General features: G+C 36.8%; 1 protein-coding gene across 1 annotated transcript; it reads left to right on the top strand.

The window, feature by feature from the left end:
• The first annotated feature begins 1,766 nt into the window (after positions 1-1,766).
• LOC131033247 (homeobox-leucine zipper protein ATHB-15) lies at positions 1,767-7,901 on the top strand. Its single transcript, XM_057964419.2, has 18 exons — positions 1,767-3,016; positions 3,283-3,442; positions 3,756-3,868; positions 4,056-4,146; positions 4,250-4,345; positions 4,439-4,552; positions 4,649-4,732; positions 4,885-5,037; positions 5,141-5,215; positions 5,384-5,490; positions 5,573-5,765; positions 5,872-6,060; positions 6,220-6,300; positions 6,415-6,549; positions 6,678-7,003; positions 7,171-7,276; positions 7,389-7,538; positions 7,651-7,901. Exons 1-18 carry the CDS (start codon positions 2,808-2,810, stop codon positions 7,795-7,797), a joined length of 2,529 nt encoding a protein of 842 aa, XP_057820402.2. The 5' UTR covers positions 1,767-2,807; the 3' UTR covers positions 7,798-7,901.
• The last annotated feature ends 17,701 nt before the right edge of the window (positions 7,902-25,602 follow it).

Here is a 25,602-nt window from a genome sequence, read left to right as displayed (position 1 = left end):
TTAAAACTTAAAAAGGACTTAGAACCAAATGGTTGTTTCAAATTCATTTTGTTGAGCATAATTGGCGTGGGTGATGGTATGTTCTTTGTTCACGCCATTCAACAAGTTTCAAACCCCAAGAGGTACAATATAAGAGATAGGGTTGAAATCATGGCTCAAATGATTTTAATGGAAAATAATGGATAGTACTAAATACAAACTTATGGATGATATAAAATTGTAACAAAGTCATGAGATATTTAAGAGAAGATATATTTTTCGGTTTGCCCTCCACCAAGGATCAAACCCAAAAGATATGATACAAGAGACATGATTGAGATCATTGCCCTCAACGTAAACATTGCGAGCAATATAAAATCTTGGCAAAAAACAATTTAAAAGACTTTGTGGAAAATATAAATACTTATTATAAAAACCTCTAAAACATGTCTGATTTATTACTGTTAAGTTTAAAGTTTAAGCTTTGCTAGAAAAAGTTGACATAACTGGATATCCCTCAACATAAACTTATGGATGATATAAAATTGTAACAAAATCACGTGAAATTTAAGAGAAGGTATGTTCCTTGGTTACTCCATTTACTAAGATTCAAATCTCATAGACATGATATAAAGGAGAGGACAAGATCATGTCCTCAACATAAACATGTGGATGGTATAAAATCCTAACAAAAAAGCAATTTAAATGAAACTATGAAAAATGGAAATACTTTACTTATTATGAAAGCCTCCAAAACACGTTAGGTTTATTAATGTCAAGTTTGAAGCATTGTCCAAAAAAGTTGACACAAATGATATCCCTCAACATAAACTTATGGATGATATAAGATCATAACAAAATCATATGAAATGTAAGAGAAGGCATGTTCCTTAATTACACCATCTACTTAATTACGCCATCTACCAAGGTTCAAACCCCATAAATATGATACAAAAGAAAGAGCCAAAATCATATCCTCCATTAAGCCAATGTTTCTACACTAGGAAGATGATATAAAACACTAACAAAAAACAATTTAAAATAGATTGTGAAAAATGGAAATACTTTATTATGAAAACCTCCAAAAACATGTCAGGTTTGAAGTATAAGCTTTGCCCAAAAAAGTTGACATAACAGGAAAATTGTTGTTTATACATTGAAAGCATGAGTAGAGGAGCATTTTATAAGCATGCCGTAGCAAAGAATTATACTCAATCTCGTTTGATGTCGTTAAAATCATTAAAATTCTACCGGCCATTAAACCAACAGGAGTACAGTGAGCCGCCTCCATGGAGCATTCACGGTAATGATGATCAATAATCCTCATTAACTGGTAAACCCAAACCAAATCCAAAACATTTACCCCGTGGGAGGATGAAATTCTAGTTCAAACACATCACAAATCAAGCGTGTGGGGGCAGCGCACCACAAAGAGCAGGGAAATCCACATATGAAAGGGATTACAATTGGTGGCGTCTGAAGAATTAAGCGCGTTCTTCGCTCGTTTTTACTGGTTAGTGGATTAATTGGGCCAGGGATTAATTGTACCTTGATTGATGTTCACTGAAGCAGAAGTCTTGAGAAATTCAAACCTAAATTACATGCTGGCAATCACTCAACATCAATGGTGAAAACGAATTCACAGTGAAAAGGGGGGGGTCTAGAAATAGAAATGTCTTGTAAGAGACGCTGGCAATAATGGATGCGATGCCCCCACGCTGTCCCCCAGTACTACAGAAATCCTGAATAAATAGTGGAAGACTTTGAGAAGAGGAAAAAATAATAGTAAGGAGGCGTCCGTGACAAGCATAAGAAAGAGCTGACCCGTGAAAAAGCAGTCTTGGATTTTGGATTTTGCTTTGTCAATGTACGATTCTTACTCTGCTAACAGTCCCTCCGAACCCCATGACAAGGCGTCTGTGGTGTGACGTGTCATGCATCGCTTCCTGGTAAAGGGATGCCTGCTGGACCCCAGCTCTCACAAGGATCGGATAGATCGGACGGATTTACATTCATATTTCATATGCATATTCATGGATTTGAGGGTGAGGGTTTGCATTTGCATCCATGGCATTCATGGCATGGTATGAGGGAGAAAAGTGGTGCAGTGCAGCAGTTCAAAAATTATAAAACAGGCCTGAAAATGAACACTTGGCGCACGCGCTTTTAGGAGGTGTGAATATTTTTTTGCATTTGGGGGAATAAATCCGTCATTTGTTGGGTAATAGAAAACAGAAAAACCCCGGTTCTGCACATTATATCACGCCAGCCAGTCGGCTCGTTTTCCTCAGTTGCTTTTTATTTTTATTTTGTGTGTGTGTGCGCGCAAAGGACTTAACGACCGGTCGCATCCGAGTTCCAATCTCGTCCGCTACCTCTATTTGATTTCTATTATCCTCGTTATTTCTTTTTCCACCCACCTCTGCGCCCCCACTTTGTAGTTATTCTTTTAATGCCCAACTTCAAGGTTGTTGCGTTCGATGATTTGAAAGCGCTGTCTGTCGCCTTACAATAATTATTGCTGTATTCTCTTCTTCATCTGCTTCAGTTCTTCAGAGGTTTTGGTATATATAAGAGGGAGATTTGTTTGGACCGTGGTTATGCTGTCCGAATGGAGATGATGATGAAATGGAGACTGTTGGGATTGGGATGCTGGGGTTGTTGGTTCTGGTGCGAGCAGGGGACAATTGCAGTAGTGTGGTGAATGAGAAGAAGAATAGTCGGTCTTTCTGAGAAGGGATTTTGTCTTGTGTTTCTTTCTCGGGTTTGGTTTTTCCGTGGGTTCGAACCGTGGTGGGTGTTTTTCAGAAGGGGGTGTTTGCTTGTTGATGGCTGTGACCTCGGGTAAGGACAGTAAGGGCGGAATGGACCCTGGCAAATATGTTCGTTACACGGCTGAGCAGGTTGAGGCTCTTGAGCGTCTGTACCGTGATTGTCCTAAGCCTAGCTCTAATCGTAGGCAGCAACTCATACGAGAGTGCCCTATACTTTCTAATATCGAGCCGAAACAAATCAAAGTTTGGTTTCAGAATCGCAGGTGAGATTTCCTGACTTTGTGTTTCGAACTCAAGACGTCGGCTACATTCTTCCCCTTTGTTACACAGATTACGACTTTTCTACTTTGGGTTCGAATTTGTCGTGTCTGTGTCTGTCCATCTATTTTTGGTGGGGTGGAAGGATCTTTGCTGTATGAATTTGGGGGCACGCCTTTCTGTTCGGAATTCAAGCTTAGGAAGTCTGTATGCATGGATTTATTTTTGTTATCCTTTCTTTCGGTTTAACTCTGTTATGTTAACTGCGCAGGTGCAGGGAGAAACAGAGGAAAGAGGCCTCGCGGCTTCAGACTGTGAACAGAAAACTCACTGCGATGAATAAGCTTTTAATGGAGGAGAATGACCGTTTGCAGAAGCAGGTTTCGCAGCTTGTATATGAGAATGGTTATTTCAGGCAGCAGTTACAGAATGTGAGTTTTTCTTAGAATTTATGAAGCTTATCCATCATTCTTGGGTTTTAAGGGGTTGTGCGGATGAACAATTTTTTTTAAAGAATAGCTGACTATTTTCGGGATCTATCACAGGTCGAGAAAGATATATTTATTTTGTTTGAGAGTAAAGATGCGGATATTTTGAGGGTTATATGACTGATCCATGTTTTTTAAGCATTCACGATTCTTGATTCTTTACAGTTTTGCCAATCTTTTATTTTAAGGAAGGTTGCAGTAGATATTGAGGGGTTACCATGGCTGATCTTTTTCTCATGTTTTTGTTATTTTGTAGGCTGCCATAGCGACTACTGACAACAGCTGTGAGTCTGTAGTAACAAGCGGTCAACATCAACAGCAAAATCATCTGACACCGCGGCAGCCCCCAAGAGACGCCAGCCCTGCAGGGTATGTAGTATGCGTTGCCATTAGCTAATGATTTGAACAGTTGGGTTAATAAATGTTACATAGGTTTTGTTTTCGTTTTCTTCTATAGAGCCTGTGGCTCTGGCATTTTCTGTGTTTTTCTGGCGTTTAACCTTTTACTCTGCATATAACTTGACCGTTCGTGGTTTTTTGGCTCTTTCTTTTTCAGATTGCTATCTATTGCAGAGGAGACTTTAACAGAGTTTCTTTCAAAGGCTACAGGAACTGCTGTTGAGTGGATCCAGATGCCTGGGATGAAGGTTTGCATTAATTTTATTGATTTTTTTATCTAGTACTTTGTTGGCGATTGCTTATATTTAAATTTTAAAATTTCTAAATATTTATTCCTCACACTTGGTGCAGCCTGGTCCGGATGCTATTGGTATTGTTGCTATTTCACACGGTTGTCCTGGAGTAGCTGCACGAGCTTGTGGTCTTGTAGGTCTAGAACCTACAAAGGTAATGGATCCTTATCCCGGGGCAGTTGATTTGAATATTTTTTTTATTGAAGGATGAGTTGGTAATTGAATCTATGCGTTTAAGCTGGTTCAGGTTGCAGAGATTCTCAAAGATCGCCCATCTTGGTTTCGGGATTGTCGGTCTGTGGATGTATTGACTGCTTTCTCTACTGGAAATGGAGGAACCGTTGAGATTCTATATACACAGGTTGATAGAATTGCATGCCAATTTGATTCAAGGTTAGGGAATTTTTTGCGTTGTTGTATGTAAGGCAATGCCTAATTTGCATCAGAATAATTGCAGATGTATGCTCCAACTACCCTAGCTTCTGCTCGGGATTTTTGCACTCTGAGATATACCTCTGTGATGGAAGATGGCAGTCTTGTGGTACGTTAAATTCAGCTCACGTTGACATTTGAGTTTTCAACGCATCGAGATCTTTTTCCTTTGTTCTATACTTTTGCTCTGATTGTCATACCCACTATTCTATTTCAACCACAGAAAAATCGACTCATGCACAACTTTGAAATTTTTGTAAGGTTTGTGAGAGATCTTTAAGTGATAAGGGAAGTCCAAGCATGCCGCCGGTGCCACATTTTGTGAGAGCAGAAATGTTTCCAAGTGGATATTTGATTCGACCATGTGAAGGTGGCAGCTCTATAATTCATATTGTTGACCATATGGATATGGAGGTAGGGAGGACTTTTTTGAGAAATCTAGAATGAATGGATAGTTATAACTTATCTCAAATATTCTGAAAGTCTGGCTAATTTATTTTCGATGAAAATGATTCAGCCATGGAGTGTACCTGAAGTACTCCGTCCGCTGTATGAATCATCTGCCGCACTTGCACAAAGAACTACAATGGCGGTAAATTCTTAACTCATTGTAAATCTGTATACACCAGTGAAATTAATGCTCACAATTGATGCCAATTACATTTACTGGATGCCAGAACTCATCACAATTCTTTGAAGGCATCTAATTGGGCGTTGTTCTTTATTTTGATGTTCTAATTAATAATTTTTTCCCAACTAGGCTTTGCGTCGGTTGCGCCAAGTAGCACAGGAGGTTTCAAGTGATATGGTCCTTGGCTGGGGAAGGCAGCCTTCCGCATTAAGGATGTTTAGCCAGAGATTGTGCAAGTGAGTATTTTCATTGTGAGACATTTCTCTTCATCACGTATGTCTGCATATTGTGTTTGATTGACTGTTTCTTGGATAACAGGGGCTTCAATGAGGCTGTTAATGGCTTCACAGATGATGGTTGGTCTTTGATGCCAAGTGATGGGGTGGATGATGTAACCATTCTCATCAATTCTTCACCAAGCAAACTTTTGGGTTCACATCTTGCTTCCCCTGATGGGCTTCCTGCTTTTGGAGGTTGTGTCCTCTGTGCCAAGGCATCCATGCTACTGCAGGTTTGATACCGCTGTTTCCTTTTGTGACCATATCGAATTGTTTGAATAAGTTTATGCTCGAGATCAAACCATAATCACATCTTGATTTCCTACCTCGGATCTGCAGAATGTGCCTCCATCATTACTTGTTCGATTCTTGCGAGAGCATAGATCAGAATGGGCAGACAGTAATATTGATGCCTATTCTGCAGCTGCTTTGAAGGCAAGTCCTTGTGCTGTTCCTACTTCCCGCATGGGTGGTTTTGGAGGTGGTCAGGTCATCCTTCCCTTGGCCCATAACATGGAACATGAAGAGGTAAATAAATATTGATTGCTTGTGTTATTTTTGACCTATTCTTTTGGGGGTTTAGTGATTACTAATCATTTTAATTTTAACGAACAAATTTGTGGCTATTATAAATACTACTACAAGTTGACTCAATTAATTTCTTTGTTGCGTTGCATGTGTATGCAGTTCTTGGAGGTTATAAAGTTGGAGTGCAATGGCCTCACTCAGGAGGAAGCATTACTATCTAGAGATATGTTTCTTTTGCAGGTATTTAATTATTTTATTGAAATTTTTTATCTAGTTATGCTGATATCTGGAATGGGCAGTGCAATCTATAGGAGATCATTTTAATTGACAAGCTTAACCTTTTGAATTGGACAGCTATGCAGTGGGATTGATGAAAATGCAGTTGGGGCATGTGCTGAACTGGTGTTCGCTCCAATTGATGCATCTTTGACTGATAGTGCTCCTTTGTTGCCTTCGGGTTTCCGAGTCATTCCCCTGGATTCTGGAATAGTAAGTATATTCACAAGCATGGTAGCAGATTGAAGATGATCTGTGTGTTCTAAATATAGTGATAGATTGTGCAAATATTCTTTTGTGATGAAATTACGTTTATTCACAAGAGAAAAACTATAATGCAGGATAGCTCTAGTCCAAACCGAACATTAGACCTGGCATCTGCACTTGAGGTTGGTCCAACAGGTGCTCGACCGGCTGGTGACTATGGTGGAAATTCAAGCAACCTAAGATCCGTATTGACAATTGCTTTCCAGTTCACTTATGAGAGCCATTTGCAAGAGAATGTTGCATCCATGGCTCGTCAATATGTCCGCAATGTAGTAGCATCTGTACAGAGGGTTGCCATGGCCTTAGCTCCTTCTCGATTGGGTTCTCATCTTGGGCCAAGACCACCCCCTGGAACGCCTGAGGCGCTTACACTTGCTCGTTGGATTTGTCAGAGCTACAGGTAAGTGATGTCTTTCTTTAGAATATATTTTGGAGTTGAACAGTGTATCCTATTTATTTCCTCAGATGAACTAAATCATTGTCACAGGTCAGAATTTCTTTGAAGTAGTTATCTATTCTTTTGAGCTGGGTGTTTTTTCTTGAGCTGAATTGATTATGTTTACTCAGGTTCCACTTGGGCGTGGAGCTTCTCAGGCCTAATTCTGAAGCCAATGAATCTGTACTTAAAATGCTATGGCACCATTCAGATGCTATTATGTGTTGTTCTTTAAAGGTAAAACATTTTTCAAGGACACATATACTTGCAGTTTAAATGTTATTATGTTTTTAATTTAATAAGATGATATGCATGATTTATGCATTGGGCCTCTGTTGGTGTCATGCAGGCGTTACCTGTTTTCACATTTGCAAATCAGGCAGGCCTTGACATGCTAGAAACAACTTTGGTTGCCTTGCAAGATATTTCACTAGAAAAGATACTAGATGAGAATGGACGCAAGAGCCTTTTCTCAGACTTTAGTCAGATCATGCAACAGGTAAATTGATGCTCTAGCTCTACTAAGCAGGAGTATTATTCTGTATTTTGCTCCTCTCTCACTTCATTATGATCTATCAACTAATTTCATAGATCATTTCTGGTTGTTACAGGGATATGCGTATCTTCCTGCCGGAATCTGCGTCTCTAGCATGGGCAGGCCTGTTTCATATGACAGGGCTATTGCTTGGAAAGTCCTAAATGAAGAAGAAAATACACACTGCTTAGCATTTATGTTTATGAATTGGTCCTTTGTGTGACCCTTTTTTTTTTTTGTAAACCAAATACAGGTCCCAATTCAGTTTGGGAAGATAATTTATGTTACCCAAGATCTGTTCATATATTCAAGCTTATTATATATTCATATTTTTGACCAACTTTAAAACTAGTAGAGAGGGGCATGTAATCAGCATGCTTGTTGCTGAAATTTTGTTTTTAATTTAAGCTGGAGATAATTATTTCCAAGTTGCCTTTATAAAAAAGTTTGATTAGAATTCTCTTCTATCTGGTTCACATGTTTAAAAAAACGTTATGCCGGTCATAGTCTGATATGAGTGGCCGACCAGATTGAGTATTGAAGTAAATGGTCGGGCAGATACCTCAAGGGAAAGTGAAGATATGGTGGGGTTGTTGAAAACATGAAGTGGTGGGTCCTTGTCTCCCAAAGGAACTTGGTGCTCCTGTCACTGTGAAGAATGTTTGTCATCGGAAGACAAATTCAAAAATCCATTTCTCATTGGTTTAGGTGAATTTGTCTGATTGTTTATCTCTAGCACTCGGGGAATCTTCTGGGATGAGGAAGGAAATCTGTGAAGGGCCCCCAATGTGATGACATGATATGATTAGAGAGAGGAAGGATGTTATTGCCTAGTGATTTGGGTTTTCATTGTAGCAAATTCTTCTCACATGAAGCGACAAACATGAGAGAACAGGTATGGGGAAGAGTGTATCAGGCTTTACAAAGTGGGAGCATTATTCTCTCTCTTTTTTAATAAAACCAAAGCTGAAGCATAGCCCCACTAAAGTAGGCAGAGGGCAAAACTGCTACACGGAAATCAACACCTGGTAGGAATTGAGTGCCCATAAAAATGCAGATATATGGGCATTATGTTGGAAATAATATATAATAATCTAAAGTGTTATAATATGGAAAAAGTGAATACCGCGGGAATGGATTCATTCTAGATACTACGTGTGTTTATTAAAGTATTGAAAGTATGTTTGGATTGGCTACAAGTTGAGCAGTACAACAGCGATGAACCATATCATGGATGTATTTTAACAGTTTGTAGTACAAATTTAACTTTTAAAGCATGTTTAGATCGGCCACCAGTTGATTCGTACTACAAAAACCAACGTATAGTATTATAACAGCTTTTAATACAATATTATAACTCTTTTGGGAAGATATGTTAATTTTCTTAATGCAATTAGGTGGAAGTTGAATCTAGGATTTCCCATTTGTTGCTGGGTTGTTATATTATCGAGTTATTGGTCCTTTTGGTAACGGATCCATTTGGGTCAGGTACTTCATTTATCAACACCATCGCTTGAGTCAAATTACAAGTATTCGAGGATTTCAATTTGACATTGGTCTACTAACCTGAACTGTGATACCATGTTAAACTTTTCTTGAATCAATGATACGACCTTCTATTAACTGTTGGGTGTTCTACTTAACAACTAACCCTCTTAATTATGAGTCCATCTACTATTCAAACATGACTCAGTTTCCAACAGAATAAACATTCCTTATGGTGCAGGTACTTTTGTCAGGCATTCTCAGGTGGACCAATTACTATTTTATTGTTTTAACATGTTTGACTGCCACGTATGGTTAAATCCCGTATATAGGAAGAAGATTGGGTTGAAATTATAGTTCTGGATGGACTTAAAAATGTACAATGGGAACATTGCAGGCTTTAACTATAGTTCGACAGATTCGGTGAGAGTTTAGCTGTCATATATTGATAAAACCATTGTACGTTTGACAGAGGATTTTAAAGCTGGAAAACGCTCTAAAGTTGGGATGGCGTCCCTATGGACAACCATATTGTGTCCAGCCATTAGAATGCATTATAGATTTACAATCACGCTGTTCTTTTTAATATTATGATCCTAGTGCTTGCTGAATCATTACGAGGAGGACCACTTTTGATGCTCTACAGATTACATTTTTACACATTAGTTAAAATAAGTTAAAATATATTTTATTTGGACATTAGTATCATTGTACTATAGATTATTGAAGATGCTATTGCGATCCTTAATACCAATCGTACCAACCATCTCAGGAAGAGTGTTTATGAAGTAGCATGCATGAACTTGTCGTTGCATTTCATTTTTCTTGCATATCTTTGAAAGTGAGAATGAACTACCCTGGCATCGAGGATGTCTCTTACAAAGTTTCAGTGATGAGCGTGTGATTTGTAAAGGTACATGTGAAATAGAAGTGCCAATAGATATTTTCTTTGAATTTCACATATATATTTGAATATTAAAAAAAAAAGTAGTTGTTTTGATTTTTTATGTATAAGAGTTACAATGTTTATTTGTTATGATGTTGAATTTCAATTAATTAATAAATATGATCAAATCTGCGCCTTAAGTGCTGATAGACAATATGGTAGAAAGTAGGTAAGCTATAAAATTCGGTGAATTGTCTTTGATGTTAATAAGAGCATGTAGTGTGAAAAGGAAATAGTTCTCACATGTGATCTTGGAAATAGTGTTCACATTTGTTCTTATAATTAAAGTTGTGAGCATTTGTAATGTTGATTTTAACAATGTTAACCGCCTCTTAAATTTATTGGAAAAATATTTTAGTCAATCAAACCAAAATTAATTTAATCATTATAATCGTAGAAATAAGAACATATTTCCCACTTTTTCCGCTTTGATTTGTGCTTGGTATAACAATGCTCTTAAATGAACTTGTGATAACTATTTTGATTGATTTTAGCTATTTTTCCATCCTTAGTTCATACCTTTCACTTTGGCCTTCCTCACTCTCATATTGACATGTCCTATTGTTGATGTCCACTTGTTAGGGGCATTAGCATTAGTGCTATTATACCCTATGTTCAAATTCATTTTTTTATTGCCCAAACATTCTTCACATAATCCTAACCCTAGCTTGTCTCCAACAATTAGGAATAGCTAATAAATGCCTAATTCTTTTTCCCTATTTTTGGGTTTGGGTTTGGTCAATTCATGATTTAGATATCATGATCATTCTCACATGCAATGTGTTTGTTGCTAGGTCAAAGAAATTCATTGCAATATGCTTTCGTGAGAAAACTATTTGTTGTAGGATTTTAGGAGATGAAGATTATTTGTGGTAAAGCTTTAGTATGTAGTAGATCTATTCTCTATAGGTGAAAGATATTTTTTTGGGAACTATAGGTTTCATGTTTATTGTTTTGTCAATCTCAAGTTCATTTCTTTCATACGCTAGTTTAATGTACGTATGAAACAAAGTATAGATAGACATTTAACAAAGAAATGTAAAGAACTAATGTTTTAAACTTATACAAACTAATGTAAAGAGCTAGAAATAAGAAACTAGCACATGAAATAAGGAATGCTAGGAAAAAACATCTTTAATTGATTGAATTTTGTTGTAGAAGACTAGAGTGGTAGACATAGAAAATTTGATTTTTGCTATGTTTAGAACATGTGTCCAACTTGAACAATCATGTAGTTCAAGTAAGCAATGGAGCACATGTGTCCAACTTGGACAATCATGTTGGATATTGGCTGATATGTTGTCATTGATGTCAACATATGTGGAGATTGTTGGAAAGTTTTTTGTGTATTCCAATATTACAGTTTGATGAAATGAGTTGGTTTAGCCTGTGTATTGCAGATGAGTTGATGCAGTTTAAAGGGTTTCTAGTATGTTGTCTGTAGATGGTTCATTCCCATTTGTAGAGGTCCGCATGATGATTTGATTGAGTTATGAGATCCAGTATTGGGGATGTTATACAGTTGTGGATGTGTGGGATGTGTTCTGGATGTTGATGTGTGTCCTCAGTTCAATTTGTTCATGATTTGGAAATCTACAAGCAAATCTTTGAGGTTGACTGTCAGTTATGTGATGTTCTTGAGCTCAGGTAGAGAGATGATGCTGATTCTTATAATTCGAGTTGTTGCGGTTATTGTGGTGCAATTCACGTTGCTTGTGAATATCTCTAGGTTGTGTTTTATGTGTATTGGTGGTCCACATTGATTATTGCGCACGTTATTGAAGATTTTCTTTGTCTAGTGGCATTCTTCGTGTTATGCGACATTCTTGGTGGTTGTAGCATGTTGTGAATGATCGAGGCGTAACTGTTGGAGGTGTTGTGTGTTTGCGGTATTGTTTTGGGTCCAAACTATGTCTCAGCTAACATTGTTTTGGTCCGCATGTATTGTTATAGCGTGTGAGGATATTATTTTGTAACTTGTATTGAGGGTTTAACCGACCTTGAAATTAAGGTTGAGGGTTTGTATAAATAAATGTAATAATCATGTAAGATGTATGTCTACGAGTGTGTATGATCGAGTTGTATGTGCAAACAAGTGATTTGATCTTTTAGAAGTATGAAGGAGAAGAGAAGTGTTGCAGATTAGACTGTGTGCTTAACCGAAACTGTACTCAGGCATATGGAGATGTTATTTTCACAGTTCATGTAATCCAGATTGTTGTCTAAATGTTTTTGTAAGTCAGTGAGACTTCCTGTAAGGCAGTGAGACTTCCTGTAAGGCAGTGTGCCTTCCCTTAAGGTTGTAGCCTTTCTGGGTTTCTTATTTGAGTAGTGAGCTCTAGGTAGTGTGATTGAATGCACATGCATTCCCCATTGTAATATTTCATTTACTCCTAAAAGGGTATTATCTCATTGTGGGTGGGTTCCTGCTATGGTTTTTCCCTTAATTGGGTTTTCCACGTCAAAAATCTTGGTGTTATATGTGTTATTGATGTGGTGTTGTTTCACGCTTTAACTGTTAATTATCAGATATATTTTGTGGTTTAGGTTTGAGTAAGTTTTTGTGCAAACTGATTCACCCCCCTTTAGTTTGCTGCATTGTTGCCAACAATTGGTATCCGAGCTAGATCCTTCGGAAGAAGCTTGACCGCTTGAGGAGATCCGGGATGACAACCTTTGCTTTCAAGAAGGATAGTCCGAGATTTGATGGAATGAACTACACTCTTTGGAAGAGCTAGATGCAATGCCATTTGAGATGCATTGGAGAAGAGTACTAGAAGATTACTAAGAATGTATATAATGTTCTACAGAATGGTCGTACTACTCCGAATGAGATAAAGGAAGCAAAATTCAATATTAGAGCCAAGGAAGCATTGCTAAGTGCCTTGTCAGATTCTGGGATGACTAATGTGATGGACTTAAAGACTGCTCATGATATTTGGGTAAAATTGGAGACCTTGCATGAAGGTGATAGTCATGTGAAGATTGCTACGTTGCAGAGCTTGAAGGGTAAATATGAGAACCTAAAGATGAGTGAAGATGAGAACATTACTTCTTTTATGCAAAAAGTGAATGAGCTTGTGTGTGGAATCAGATGTGTTGGTGGAGTTTTGGAAGAGTCTGAGATTGTTGCTAAAGTGTTGAGATCCTTGCCTCCTGCTTACAAACATAAAGTTGCTTCTATTGATGAGATCCAGACTGTGACAAATGTGACAAGAGACATGCTAATTGGTAAGCTTGATGCTTTTGAGTTGAGTGAGTTTGAAGACTCTCTTCCTAAGGTTGAATATGCATATAAGTTACTATTTCCAGGAAGCAGAGATATGATTTGGGATAAAGTTCTACAAGAGTATGTAGATATGAGAAAGAGATGAAAGAGAGATTGAGGAGCTTGAAGCACTTAATTCCAGAAGATTGCCTAAAGGTGCCGGTAAGTATGAAGGGAAGTTACCTCTTAAATGTTTTTCATGTAATAAGATAGGACATTTTGCATCAAGGTGTTCAGAAAGAGATAAAAATCCTAAGAAGCCATTTAAGCCATGTAAACATAAATATCAGAAGAAGTGTTATTATGCTGCTGATGAAGGTGTGACGAATGATGAGTCAGATAAAGGTAATTCTAGAGATGAATTATTGTTCATTGCTATCAAGGAAGATGCTCCTGTAACTACAGATTCTACAAGCTGCATTAAAGAGGAGAAAGCTTTAGTTGCTAAAGTTGAGGAGAAAGATGAATGGGTAATTGACAGTGGTTGCTCTCATCATATGACAGGTGACAAGAGTAAATTTGTAAACTTTGAAAGGTATGATGGTGGTATAGTAAGATTTGGTGATAACAAAGCTTGTGTAATTTGTGGTAGAGGTTCTATTTCTCTTGATGGTAAGCATAATACTGATGATGTGTTGTATGTTGAAGGTTTAAAGCATAATCTTCTGCGTGTTGGTCAGATGGTTGATAAGGGATATAACTTGCAATTCAAGAATGGAAAATGTGAGATCTTGAGTAGCTTCAGAACTAAGATTGCATCAGGTACAAAGACTAAAAGTAATATTTTTCACTTGAATGCTGGTGGTAAAAGTTGTCTGATTGCTCAGATTGATGAAAGTTGGTTATGACATAAAAGGACGTGTCGTGTAAATTTTGATTTCTTGGTTAAGATAAGTTCTACTCAGGCAGTGAGAGATCTACCAAAGTTAATAAAGCCTTCTAATCTGGTATGTAAGGAATGCCAATTAGGGAAGCAGACACGCGTTACTTATAAGAGCAAATAGTATAATTCTAATGGATTGTTGGATCTTGTGCATACTGATCTGTGTGGTCTTTCTAGAGTGAGAAGCTTGCAGGGTGACATGTACTTCATGTTGCTAATTGATGATTATTCAAGAATGATGTGGGTTACCTTCTTAAGGGAGAAGTCCGAAGCATTGGAGAAATACAAGAGTTTTAAGGCTAGAGTTGAAACTGAGACTGGATTGAAGCTGAAGTGTCTGAGATTTGATAGAGGTGGAGAATTCACTTTTAGTGAATTTAAAGCATATTGTGAAGAGCATGGAGTTAAGAGACAATTATCTGCTCCTAGGACACCACAACAAAATGGTGTTGTGGAGAGAAATAGTAGAATAGTTCAAGAAGCTGCTAGAACCATGATGATTGAAGGAAATGTTTCGCATGTATTTTGGAGAGAAGTTGTGAGTACTGGTGTATACACTCTTAATCGGGTAAATGTCAAAGGTGATACTGGTAAGACTCCTTATGAGTTATGGTTTGGTCATGCTCCTACTATTAGATATTTTAGATTTTTTTGTAGTAAATGCTATATCAAAAGAGATGAAGATCTTGAAGTTTGATGCTAGATGTGATGAAGGAATCTTTATTGGTTATTCTACTAAAAGTAAGGCCTACCGGTGTTATAATAAAAGATTGAGAAAGATGGTTGAAAGTGCTAATGTGAAGGTTGATGAAGGTAATGTGAGATAGATTAGATCTTGGGGATATTATTCTGATGATTGGGATCCTAGTTCAGATAAAGAAAAGCTGGTGCAGACCCAAAGTCAAGTTCAGATTGCTCTGGAAAAGTCTGAGAATGAAGGTGCAGATGCTAGTGTAGAAGGAAGAATTCAAGAACCTGAAATTCAAGAAAATCCTAAAACCCCTAGGTATTTGAGGTTGAATCATTAAAAAAATCAGATTATTGGTGATAAGAATAAAGGTGTGAAGACTAGGAGAAGACTTGCAGAAGAAATTTGTTTGATTTCTAAGATTGAACCTGAGAATGTTGATGAAGCATGCAAAGATGGAAATTGGATTAAAGCTATGGAAGAAGAATTGAATCAAATTGAGAAAAATAATACATGGATTCTTGTTCCTATACCTAAGGATAAAAATGTAATTGGAATAAGTTGAATGAACAGGGTGAAGTCCGAAATAAAGCTATACTTGTGTCTAAAGGTTATTCACAGATGGAAGGAATTGACCGTGAGGAGACCTTTGCTCCAATGGCTAGAATTGAAGCTGTTAGATTATTTATTGCCTATGTTGCTCATAAAGATTTCAAGGTTTATCAAATGGATATCAAATCATCTTTTCTTAATGGTGAATTGGAAGAAGAAGTTTACATTGAGCAACCAGATGGATTTCAGCTGACAAATGAAAAGTACATGGTTTGCCGGTTGAAGAAAGTATTCTATGGATTGAAGCAAGTCCCTAGAGCCTGTCATGCCAGATTGGATAAGTATTTGATGAAGCTTGGATTCAATAAAGGTACTGCTAACAATAATTTTTATTTTAAAATTGCTTAGAATAACATCTTGATTGTTGAAGTTTTTGTTGATGACATTATCTTTGGAGGAAATGATTGTCTATGTAAGAAATTTGCTAAAGAGATGCAGAATGAATTTGAGATGTCTACGATTGGTGAAATGAAATTCTTTCTCGGATTGCAAATTAATCAGTTGGACAAAGGTATTTTCATATCTCAGTCTAAGTATGTGAAATAATTGTTGAAGAAATTTGGTCTTGAAGATTCTAAACCTGTTGGTACATCTATGGCGACTAGATGTAAGCTGACCAAAGATGATGATTCACCAAAATCTAATTAGACTAGATATAGATCTATGATTGGTAGTTTGTTATATTTGACTCAGACTAGACTTGATAGAATGAATGTTGTGTGTCATGTTGCTAGATTTCAAGCTGACTCTAAATAATCTTATGTTACTGTTATAAAAAGGATATTCCGATATTTGAAAGGGACAATTGATTTTGGTTTGTGGTATTCTAAGAATGATGACTTTTTTTTGAGTGCTTTTACAAATGCTGATTGGGAAGGCAATGTTGATGACCGAAAGAGTACTACACGTGGTGCATTGTTTTTGGGAAAGAAGTTGGTCTCTTGGGCGAGTAAGAAGACTTGAATGCTATTTATTTATCTACCGTAGAGGCTAAATACATTGTTGCTGCTAGCAATTATACTCACGCAATTTGGATGAGGCATATAGGAGTTATTTATGATGAGCCTATTGCTATATACTGTGATAATTCAAGTGCTATCAATATTTCAAAGAACCCGGTGTTGCATTCCAAAATAAATCATATATCAATCAAGTTTCATTTCTTGAGAGAGAAGGTGAATGAGAAAGAATTTAGATTGGAGTATGTATCTACAAAGGAGCAGATAGTAGATATCTTTATGAAGCCTTTGCCTAAAGATATTTTTGAGTATCTTAGAGAGAAGTTAGGGGTGGTTACCCCTCCCGATGAGAACTAAGATGCATGGATTTGCATCAGTCCGGTGAACTTCATAGAGATATTTTATGCTCCAGATTGACGAGTGAGGCTGCTACTCAGGGGAAGTAGTCAATGTTGGTGGTTCAGATGTTCAAATTTGCGAAGCTAATTCAGAGGGAGAAAATTGTGACTCTTGAGCCTTTGTCATTGATGTCAAAAGGGGAGAGAAGCATGTGAAAAACTTTGTAAGAGAGTAGAGAATTTTGAGATTTGAATTGTTTGTCAAAGGGGGAGTTGATCCTTGTGATTTTGAGGGAGATTGATGAGAGTTGATTTCTTTCTTTGCATTGATTGTTTTTCACATTCATATGTTTTCATAAATGACAAAGGGAGAGATTGTTGGATATTGGCCGATATGTTGTCATTGATGTCAACACATGTGGAGATTGTTGATGAGGAGATTGTTGGAAAGTTTTTTGTGTATTCCAATATTGCAGTTTGATGAAATGAGTTGGTTTAGCCTATGTATTGTAGATGAGCTGATGCGGTTTAAAGGATTTCTGGTATACTGTTTGTATATGGTTCATTCCAATTTGCAGAGGTCCACATGATGATTCGATCGAGTTATGAGATCTGGTATTGGGGATGTTATGCGGTTGTTCGTGTTATTCAATATTCTGGTTTGTGATCCATATCGCTCTAGAATTGCTATATCTTTAGTTGCAGATGTGTGGGATGTGTTCTGGAAGTTGATGTGTGTCCTCAGTTTGATTGATTCAAGATTTGGAAATCCACAAGCAAACCTTTGAGGTTGACAGTTAGTTATGTTGATGTTCTTAAGGTCCAGTAGAGAGATGATGATGATTCTTGTAATCTGAATTATTGCAGTTGTTGTGGTGCAATTCACGTTTCTTGTGAATATCTCTAGATTGTGTTATATGCGTATTGGTGGTCCTCATTGATTATTGCATGCATTATTGAAGATTTTCTTTGTCCGGTTGAGTTCTTCGTGTTATGCGACATTCTTGGTGGCTGTAGCATGTTCCAGATGATCGAGGCATAATTGTTGGAGGTGTTGCATGTTTGCAGTGTTGATTTGGGTCTAGACTATGTCTTAGCTGACATTGTTTTGGTCCGCATGTATTGTTATAGTGTGTGAGGATATTAGTTTGTAACTTGTATTGAGGGTTTAACTGACCTTGAAATTGAGGTTGAGGGTTTGCATAAATAAATATAATAATCATGTAAGATGTATGTCTGTGAATGTCTACAAGTGTGTATGATCGAGTTGTATGTGTGAACAAGTGATTTGATCTTTCAAAAGTGTGAAGGAGAAGACAAGTGTTCTAGAGCAATCTGTGTGCTTAATTGAAACTATACTTAGGCATATGGAGATGCTATTTTCATAGTTCATATAATCTGGATTGTTGTCCGAATGTTTTTGTAAGTCAGTAAGACTTCCCGTAAGGCAGTGTTCCTTCCCTTAAGGTTGTAGCCTTTCTTGGTTTCTTATTTGAGTAGCGAGCTTTAGGTAGTGTGCCTGAATGCATGTGCATTCCCTATTGTGATATTTCATTTACTCCTAACAGGGTATTATCTCATTGTGGGTAGGTTCCCACCGTGGTTTTTCCCTTAACCGGGTTTTCCACATCAAAAGTCTTGGTGTTATGTGTGTTATTGATGTGGTGTTGTTTCATGTTTTAACTGCTAATTATCAAATTTGTTTGTGGTTTAAGTTGCAATAAGTTTTTGTGCAAACTAATTCACCCCCCCCTCCCCCCCCTTAGTTTGTTGCATTGTTGCCAACAAATCATGTAGGTCAAGTAAGCAATGGAGCACTCTTGTAGGTCACCTAAACAACTAGACACTTACCTTTTATCTATTGGAGCTTTGAATTTTAAGAGAGTTGAACTTCTTTGTGTCTTGGTCTAGAATTTATTGTTAGATCCTTTTGAAATGTCCCCATCTTTACATATTCTAATTTAAAGCTATAGGGGGGAAGAATAGAGGTTATGTTATTTGGGAGGCTACCTTTGTTAGTTCCCTAGGATGATCTATTTCAACCTCAACAAAGCCTTAGAAAAAATGGAGTATGTGTGATGTCCTATGAAGCAATTTTACTTGTAGTGTGTGCAGGTGGATGGGGGGTTTAAGGTAGTGGAGAATATTGAGTTAATTTGGGAGGGGAAATGAAAAGGATTGATGGTCAAATGTAAATATTAACATAATAGAGGGCAGGGTGCAAAGATAAAGGAATAGGGGTTTTTGGAGTGACTTGGGAAGAGATTGGGAAGGCAATAGAAAAATAGAAAAAGGAATAGGAAGATTTTGTGAGAGACTGTAAGAAGTCTTAGGATGACCTTATGTATATTTTCATTAATGCATTAGCCTCAAAATCTAATAGCAATGCAAGAAGAGAATAAAACTTAGTAGTATGTAATAGAGAGTTGTGAGCGAAAGAAATCACACCCTCAAAAGAAGCATGATAGTGACTTTATTTCAAATTCCAGTTAGTATAACTGTTTGAGAATGTATTAGGGAAAAACTAGGGTTAGGAATTTGGGCACATAAGATTTCAAATATGAAACTAAAACCCATTGTCTGAGTGTCCAAAGTGCCAACATATGTGTTCGTGGGTGTCTAAATTAAAATTTATCTAGGAGATTTTCTATGTGGGTTTTAGGGGTTAGAATAGGTCTAAGGATAGTTATAAATTGTTCCAATATTAACAAGAGGCTAAACAAAATGGTACAAACGAACCCTAGAAAAAACCTACGAGAATGAGCATAAACCAAGTCTAAAATATGGCCAACACTACAATTTTACTTTCAAATTGAATTTTAATTGCACTAACAATGTAGTAAAGTATGAGGCTTTTCTTCTTGATTTGAACATGACTCTAAAGTATATGATTAAATGCATCAAGGTGCATAGTGATTCAAAGCTTATGTCATCTCATATTAGGGGCATATATGCTACAAAAGAAAATTACCATTCCAAAGGGTCTTGTTTCTTTAGAGAGAATGTTTGACAATGTTGATTGCTACAAATCTAGACGTAGGGCTTGATGATGTAGAGGGCATAAATCTAGGAATTGAGTTAGCTCCTAAAATAATATTTATTGGTAAGAAGTTAACGCCATTAGAGAAGAAAATGTTGTTTGCATTATTGAAAATGCATAAGAAATACTTTGCTTGATCTTATGATGAATTGAAGGCTTATAAGGAAGATTTGTTCCAACATACCATTCCAGTGGAGTCAAGTACAAAGTTATTTAGACAAAAGAAACACCCCATCAACATACATCTTGCTCCTCAAATGTAGAGGGAATCGATGAAACTGAAAGAAAGATGTATTATTAAACCAATTGGGCACTTAGAATGGGTGTCTAACTTGTTCTGGATAGAAAAAAGAGTGGGAATATTAGGTTATGTAGATTTTAGAAATATAAACATTAAGTCTCTGAAGAAGCATTATCCATTGCCTAGCATGGATCATTTGTTGCAATAGGTGACTTGGTTAGAATTGATGTCTATGATGAATGGATTCTCAAGTTATAATCATGGCATTGCCAAAGAGTCAAAGCAACATAAACTAGCCTTCACAACACCATGGTGAACCTTTGTATATGTTCGAATGCCATTTGGATTGAAGAATGTTTATATTTCTTTAGGGACTTAATGTTTATATTTCTACCAAGATGATTTGATTGCCTACTCCAAGAATAGAAAGGTGTTTAGGATATAGGATTTTAAATCCCAAGAAATATATTTTTGGTGTTGAAGAGGTTATTCTTCTTTGGCATGTTGTGTCTAAGGATGGGGTAATAATTGATCCAAAACATGTCAAAGCCATTGATCTTATCCCACATACCGAGATTGTTAATGTTGTCCAATCTTTCTTTAGACATATAATTTTGTGTGAATATTTGTTTTTCAACTTTGTTGAGGAGATAAATGCCATTTCTAACGTATTGAAGAAGGGACAATCTTCCAAATGGGATAAGGAATGATTCCTTCGTAGAGATTAAGGATGCACTTAAGAAAGAACAAGTATTGGTAAGTCCTTATTATTTCAAGCCTTTCAAGTTCTTTTCTTTTGCATCATTTTATACAATTGTTGTTGTTCTACTAAAAAGAATGTTGAAGGTTATGAACAACCAATAAATTTATTCAACTAATCATTTCAAGATTTTGGATTGAATTATTCCATCTTGAAAAAGCATGACTATGGTCTTATTAAGGTTCAAATTTTTAGACCCTACCTTGTTGGAATCAAGATTGTAGCATTTGTGCCATGCAGTTGTTAGGGAAATATTTGTGAAATAAGAAACATCAAGAAGGTGTATATGGATCAATAATATCCAAGAGTATGACATGGAGGTTCAAATTGCCAAGTTGGTCAAAGATCAAGGCCTAGCAAAAATAATTATTGAAGCAAATATGGAATCTTCTAAAGTCCACTAGAAGAACTTTGATCCATCTTTTGTTCCATGTCAATTAAAGGATTGTCGTTGGTGTAATTTGAAGATGATAAAATATGATGGATAAATGTATAAAAGAATAAGATCTAAAGCACAATAACTATTATACCTTCTCCTCTTTCTTGAGCTGAAGTAGAGGCACCCTTCTCCACTTGATTTTCTCTTTTTGATGTTGTTGTTAATGGGAGGAATGTGATTGCTCAAACCAACAACATGATGGTATGATAAGGGTGATTGAGTGATGAAATGGGCAACATAAGGATAACATATGAAGAGATCATTAAAATGAGAGAAGAGGTCTCAATTTATAGATTTTTCATGAAAAAAATCAATGGCCAATATTCAATGTCAAATGGATGGTTAGGATTGGATGAGAATGTGGTCCTAGATTTGGAGGCTTAGCCTTGTGCCAAGTGTCACAATGAGAATTGAGGTGTAAGGGATAAGTGTGCTCACATGTGTGAGTACACATGGGGAAGCTTATGAAAGGGACATGTCTATGACATGTGTAAGAGGTAGGGGCTTGTGAAAGTGACATGTCTATGACATGTGTAAGAGGTAGAGTGGCTATGAAGTGACCTTCCATGCTCACACATGTGTGAGAAAGAGGAGGGTAGGGTTACTTGTCACATGATGATAAGTTTAGATCTTGATCCATGTAAATGGATTTAAGGGCTAGGATTGAGTGGGCAAGGATTGAGGGTGATATGGAATTTAATAATAGGGAAAATGGTAATGTGGTTTAATTAGCTTAAATCAATTAAAATGAATTAATTGATTTAGTGAGATAAGGTTAGACATAATTAAATAGATATAAATTTATTCAATTAAAGGTGAGGGATAAAGGTGATTAAAATTAATCAAATAAATGTAAATTTATCTAATTAAGGGCGAGGGGTACAGATAAAGGATTAATTAATTAAACAATAATAAATAATTATTTAATTGGCTAGAATGGGATAAGGTCAAATGCGGTCAGGTATGGAAAAATTTAGACGTCTACATGTTTCCCCTCTTTGATATAGCATCATGAATTGATGTTATATCAAAGAATAATAAAACATATGGATAGAATGAGATAAGGACTAGTAGCATGATGCCCTAGTCACTAGTAGGTTGAGGAAGGATGACAAAGAGGTAGATGTATGCCCCCTTGAGAGGACATGTGGGTTCTAAGAACATGGGTCTACTCTTGAAATAGATAAGAGGACTATAGGATTAAGGATGCAAGGAAAAATGTTAAGGATGATGAAGGGATAGTTAAGATGAATAATGGAGGAGAATTGTGTTGCGGTGGTATGAGCAACCTAAATTTGATATTATACACCAAGGTATGAGGAACTAGGATGACAATGTGCTAAGTATGTGATCAAAAAGGTCAAGTGCAAACATATGTCATATGACACATTATATGGAAGACCATGACGCATTTGTGGAAATAGGATGCAAAGACCATGATAAATACAAACAATGATAACAAACACAAGCAACAAGCAAATATGTGCAACAAACCAAAAGCAAACCAAAATTTTGCCCCCAGTCAAGTTGAAAACCAATTTATTGATGAATAGGATAGAAATGTTAATTATAAGAATAATACATACCCTAAGAATTGGGAAGGATACATCCCATGATAATAATTGGATTAAAGATGCCCAATAGATTATCATCTGGTTTGGATCAAGATGATTGATTGATTAAGGATGATGGGCTAGATTTCAATAGGATTGATTGCATTGGATTGGATTGATTTGAGATTTTTTGATTATAGGGATGAAAATATGACAAATGGAATGGATGGGATGGAAGGAGGATAAATGGATTGGGTAGAATGAGAGAAGGATAAATTATTGGATAGGATATAAGGAGGATAAAGTGATTGGACAATATAGAATTGAATGGAGAATGAATGAGAACCAATGAGAAGGGATAAACAAAGCTTGGTAAAAGGATGCAATGGATGGGGAGATTGCTTCAATAATAGATGGAGGGATTGAGTGGATGGATAGTGATTGGATATGGAAGACTAAAGGATGGAGGGTACATGAATGCATATCCAAGGACTATGTTACAAAAGGAGTGAAATGCCCCACACTAAGGATAGTGAAATTAAGGATGGAAGGATGGTGGATAGAGGTGTATGAGATGGAAGGATAGTGCATAAGGGATATGAATGGAGGAGGAATTAGTTGAAATCTGTTTGTAGTGGATTAGTTGAAGAATTAAAATATTGTCTTTCAATTTCTTGCTGTAGATTGGATACTGTTAATTAAAAATATTGTCTTTCAATTTCTTGCTGTAGATTGGATACTGTTAGTTTGAAGAATAAAAATATTGTCTTTCAATTTCTTGCTGTAGATTGGATATTGTCAGTTTGAAGAATTAAAATATTGTCTTTCAATTTCTTGCTGTAGATTGGATATTGTCAGTTTGAAGAATTAAAAATATTGTCTTTCGATTTCTTGCTGTAGATTGGATATTTGTTAGTTGAAGAATTAAAATATTGTCTTCCAATTCCTTGCTGTGAATAAAATCTTGTTTTTTTCTTATTTCTTTTTGAATGAATTAAATCTTCCTGTAGGAATAAAATCTGGGACATTGACCCTAGAAAGGGTTGTGTACCCACAAATCAGTTTACATCAAACCATAGACTAGAAAATAGAACTACATACTTTACGCCTTGATCCCGTGTCGAAGCGGGTATGTAGGCAGTCTTGGGACGGAGTTGTCCCTCGTACTCAGGCGTTCGTGGGTGGGGTCTAGGCTTGGTTGAGTAAGAATCCTAATTGAAAGATAAGATAATCAAATTTAATTCAATGCATACTCGGAAGGAATCCCGTATGGATTCGCTTGACTTCCCGAGGATTTAAGCCAAATTCCGAGGCGGAATTCAAGCTTGTATTATTTTCAATTACTCCTAAGGACGGCAACCTCGGTGCATTCTTGTTAGAAGAGTGTAGTACTTAGTGAGTGGCTCAGGACCCGAATGGTCCCGATGAGTCTAAGTCTCTGGCCAGAGCATCTCCTACCCCGTTTGGATGGATGCCTACCCCGTATGGGTAGATGCCTATCCCATATTGGATAGATGGAATTTTATGTCCCGTATGGACAATTGCCTAACCCGTATGGTTAGAAGCTCATCCCGGATGGATGAATGCCTAATCCTAATTGGATGGATGCCCAGAGTATGCAATTGAATAAAACATAATGAAGAAAAAAAAAATAATACTCAATTTTTGTTGAATCAATTTTGGTGGGTTATTATATGTGGTATCAGAGCAAAGGTTCAAATCTAGGCCTTGTGCTCACTTCAATTTATTCAACTAAGGGAATGTTTTACAATAATAGAAACTAATTTTTTTTTATTTTTTTTTAAAATCCTAAATCAAAAAAAACTAACTACATAATTTAACTTTTAGGTAAAACCTAGAATGGGAAGAGGAAGAGGAAGAGGAAGAGGAAGGGGTAATGGAAGACGTACTAGGAGTCAAAGGGAGGAAAACCATGAGGAAAACCGTGAGGAAAACCGTGAGGAAAACCATGAAGAAAACCATGAGGAAGACCATGAAGAGGATCGACACAACCTAGGGAATAACGGAGATGGGGTCCAAGCTATAATCGACCTTCTAACCGAACACAGAGATAAAATCAACTTCTTGGAACAATCACTGCAGGACCTTAGGGAAAGGCAGAATGACTATGAGAATAGAAGTGGTACCGAAAATGGAAACCCTGGTAGCAATCAAGGAAATGTGATGGGTAATGGAAAGGAAAATAACATATTGGAACTCTCCAAGGATTTAAAGAAAATCACCCCTCCTAAGTTCGATGGGAGGCAGATTGGTGAAGGGGCTGAGAATTGGCTAAATGAAATGGAAAAATATTTTGAGCTAAGAGATTTTATCGAAACAACCAAGGCTTTATGGGGTTCCTACCAACTCACAGGGGAGGCAGCTAGTTGGTGGACCAACACCAAGGAACAAAATGGGTATAACAGGGATACGGTCACATGGGATCAATTTGTTCACCACTTCCGAGACAGGTGGCTCCCTCAATTGTTCTTTGATGAGAAATTGACAGAATTCCATAATCTACATCAAGGGCCCCTATTCGTTCAACAATATTGGGATAAGTTAGCCAAGTTGCTTAAATATGTGCCGATGTACCAAAAGGATGAAGAAGGCCAAGCAAGGAAATTCATTTTGGGGCTGAATACCAACATAGGGGCAGAGGTTGACATGCATGGACCCAGAAATATGAATGAAGTACTTGAAAAGTCCCTAAGGCAAGAGAGGAAGATTCAAACACTAGCAGGGCGGAACTATAATGGGAACCACTCATTTAAAAGGAAACAAGAATTCAATGGAAACACTAATTTCAACAAGGG

Source organism: Cryptomeria japonica, chromosome 6 (assembly GCF_030272615.1).
Source record: "Cryptomeria japonica chromosome 6, Sugi_1.0, whole genome shotgun sequence".
Classification (NCBI taxonomy): Eukaryota; Viridiplantae; Streptophyta; class Pinopsida; order Cupressales; family Cupressaceae; genus Cryptomeria; species Cryptomeria japonica.
This window is presented reverse-complemented; position numbering and strand designations above follow the sequence as displayed.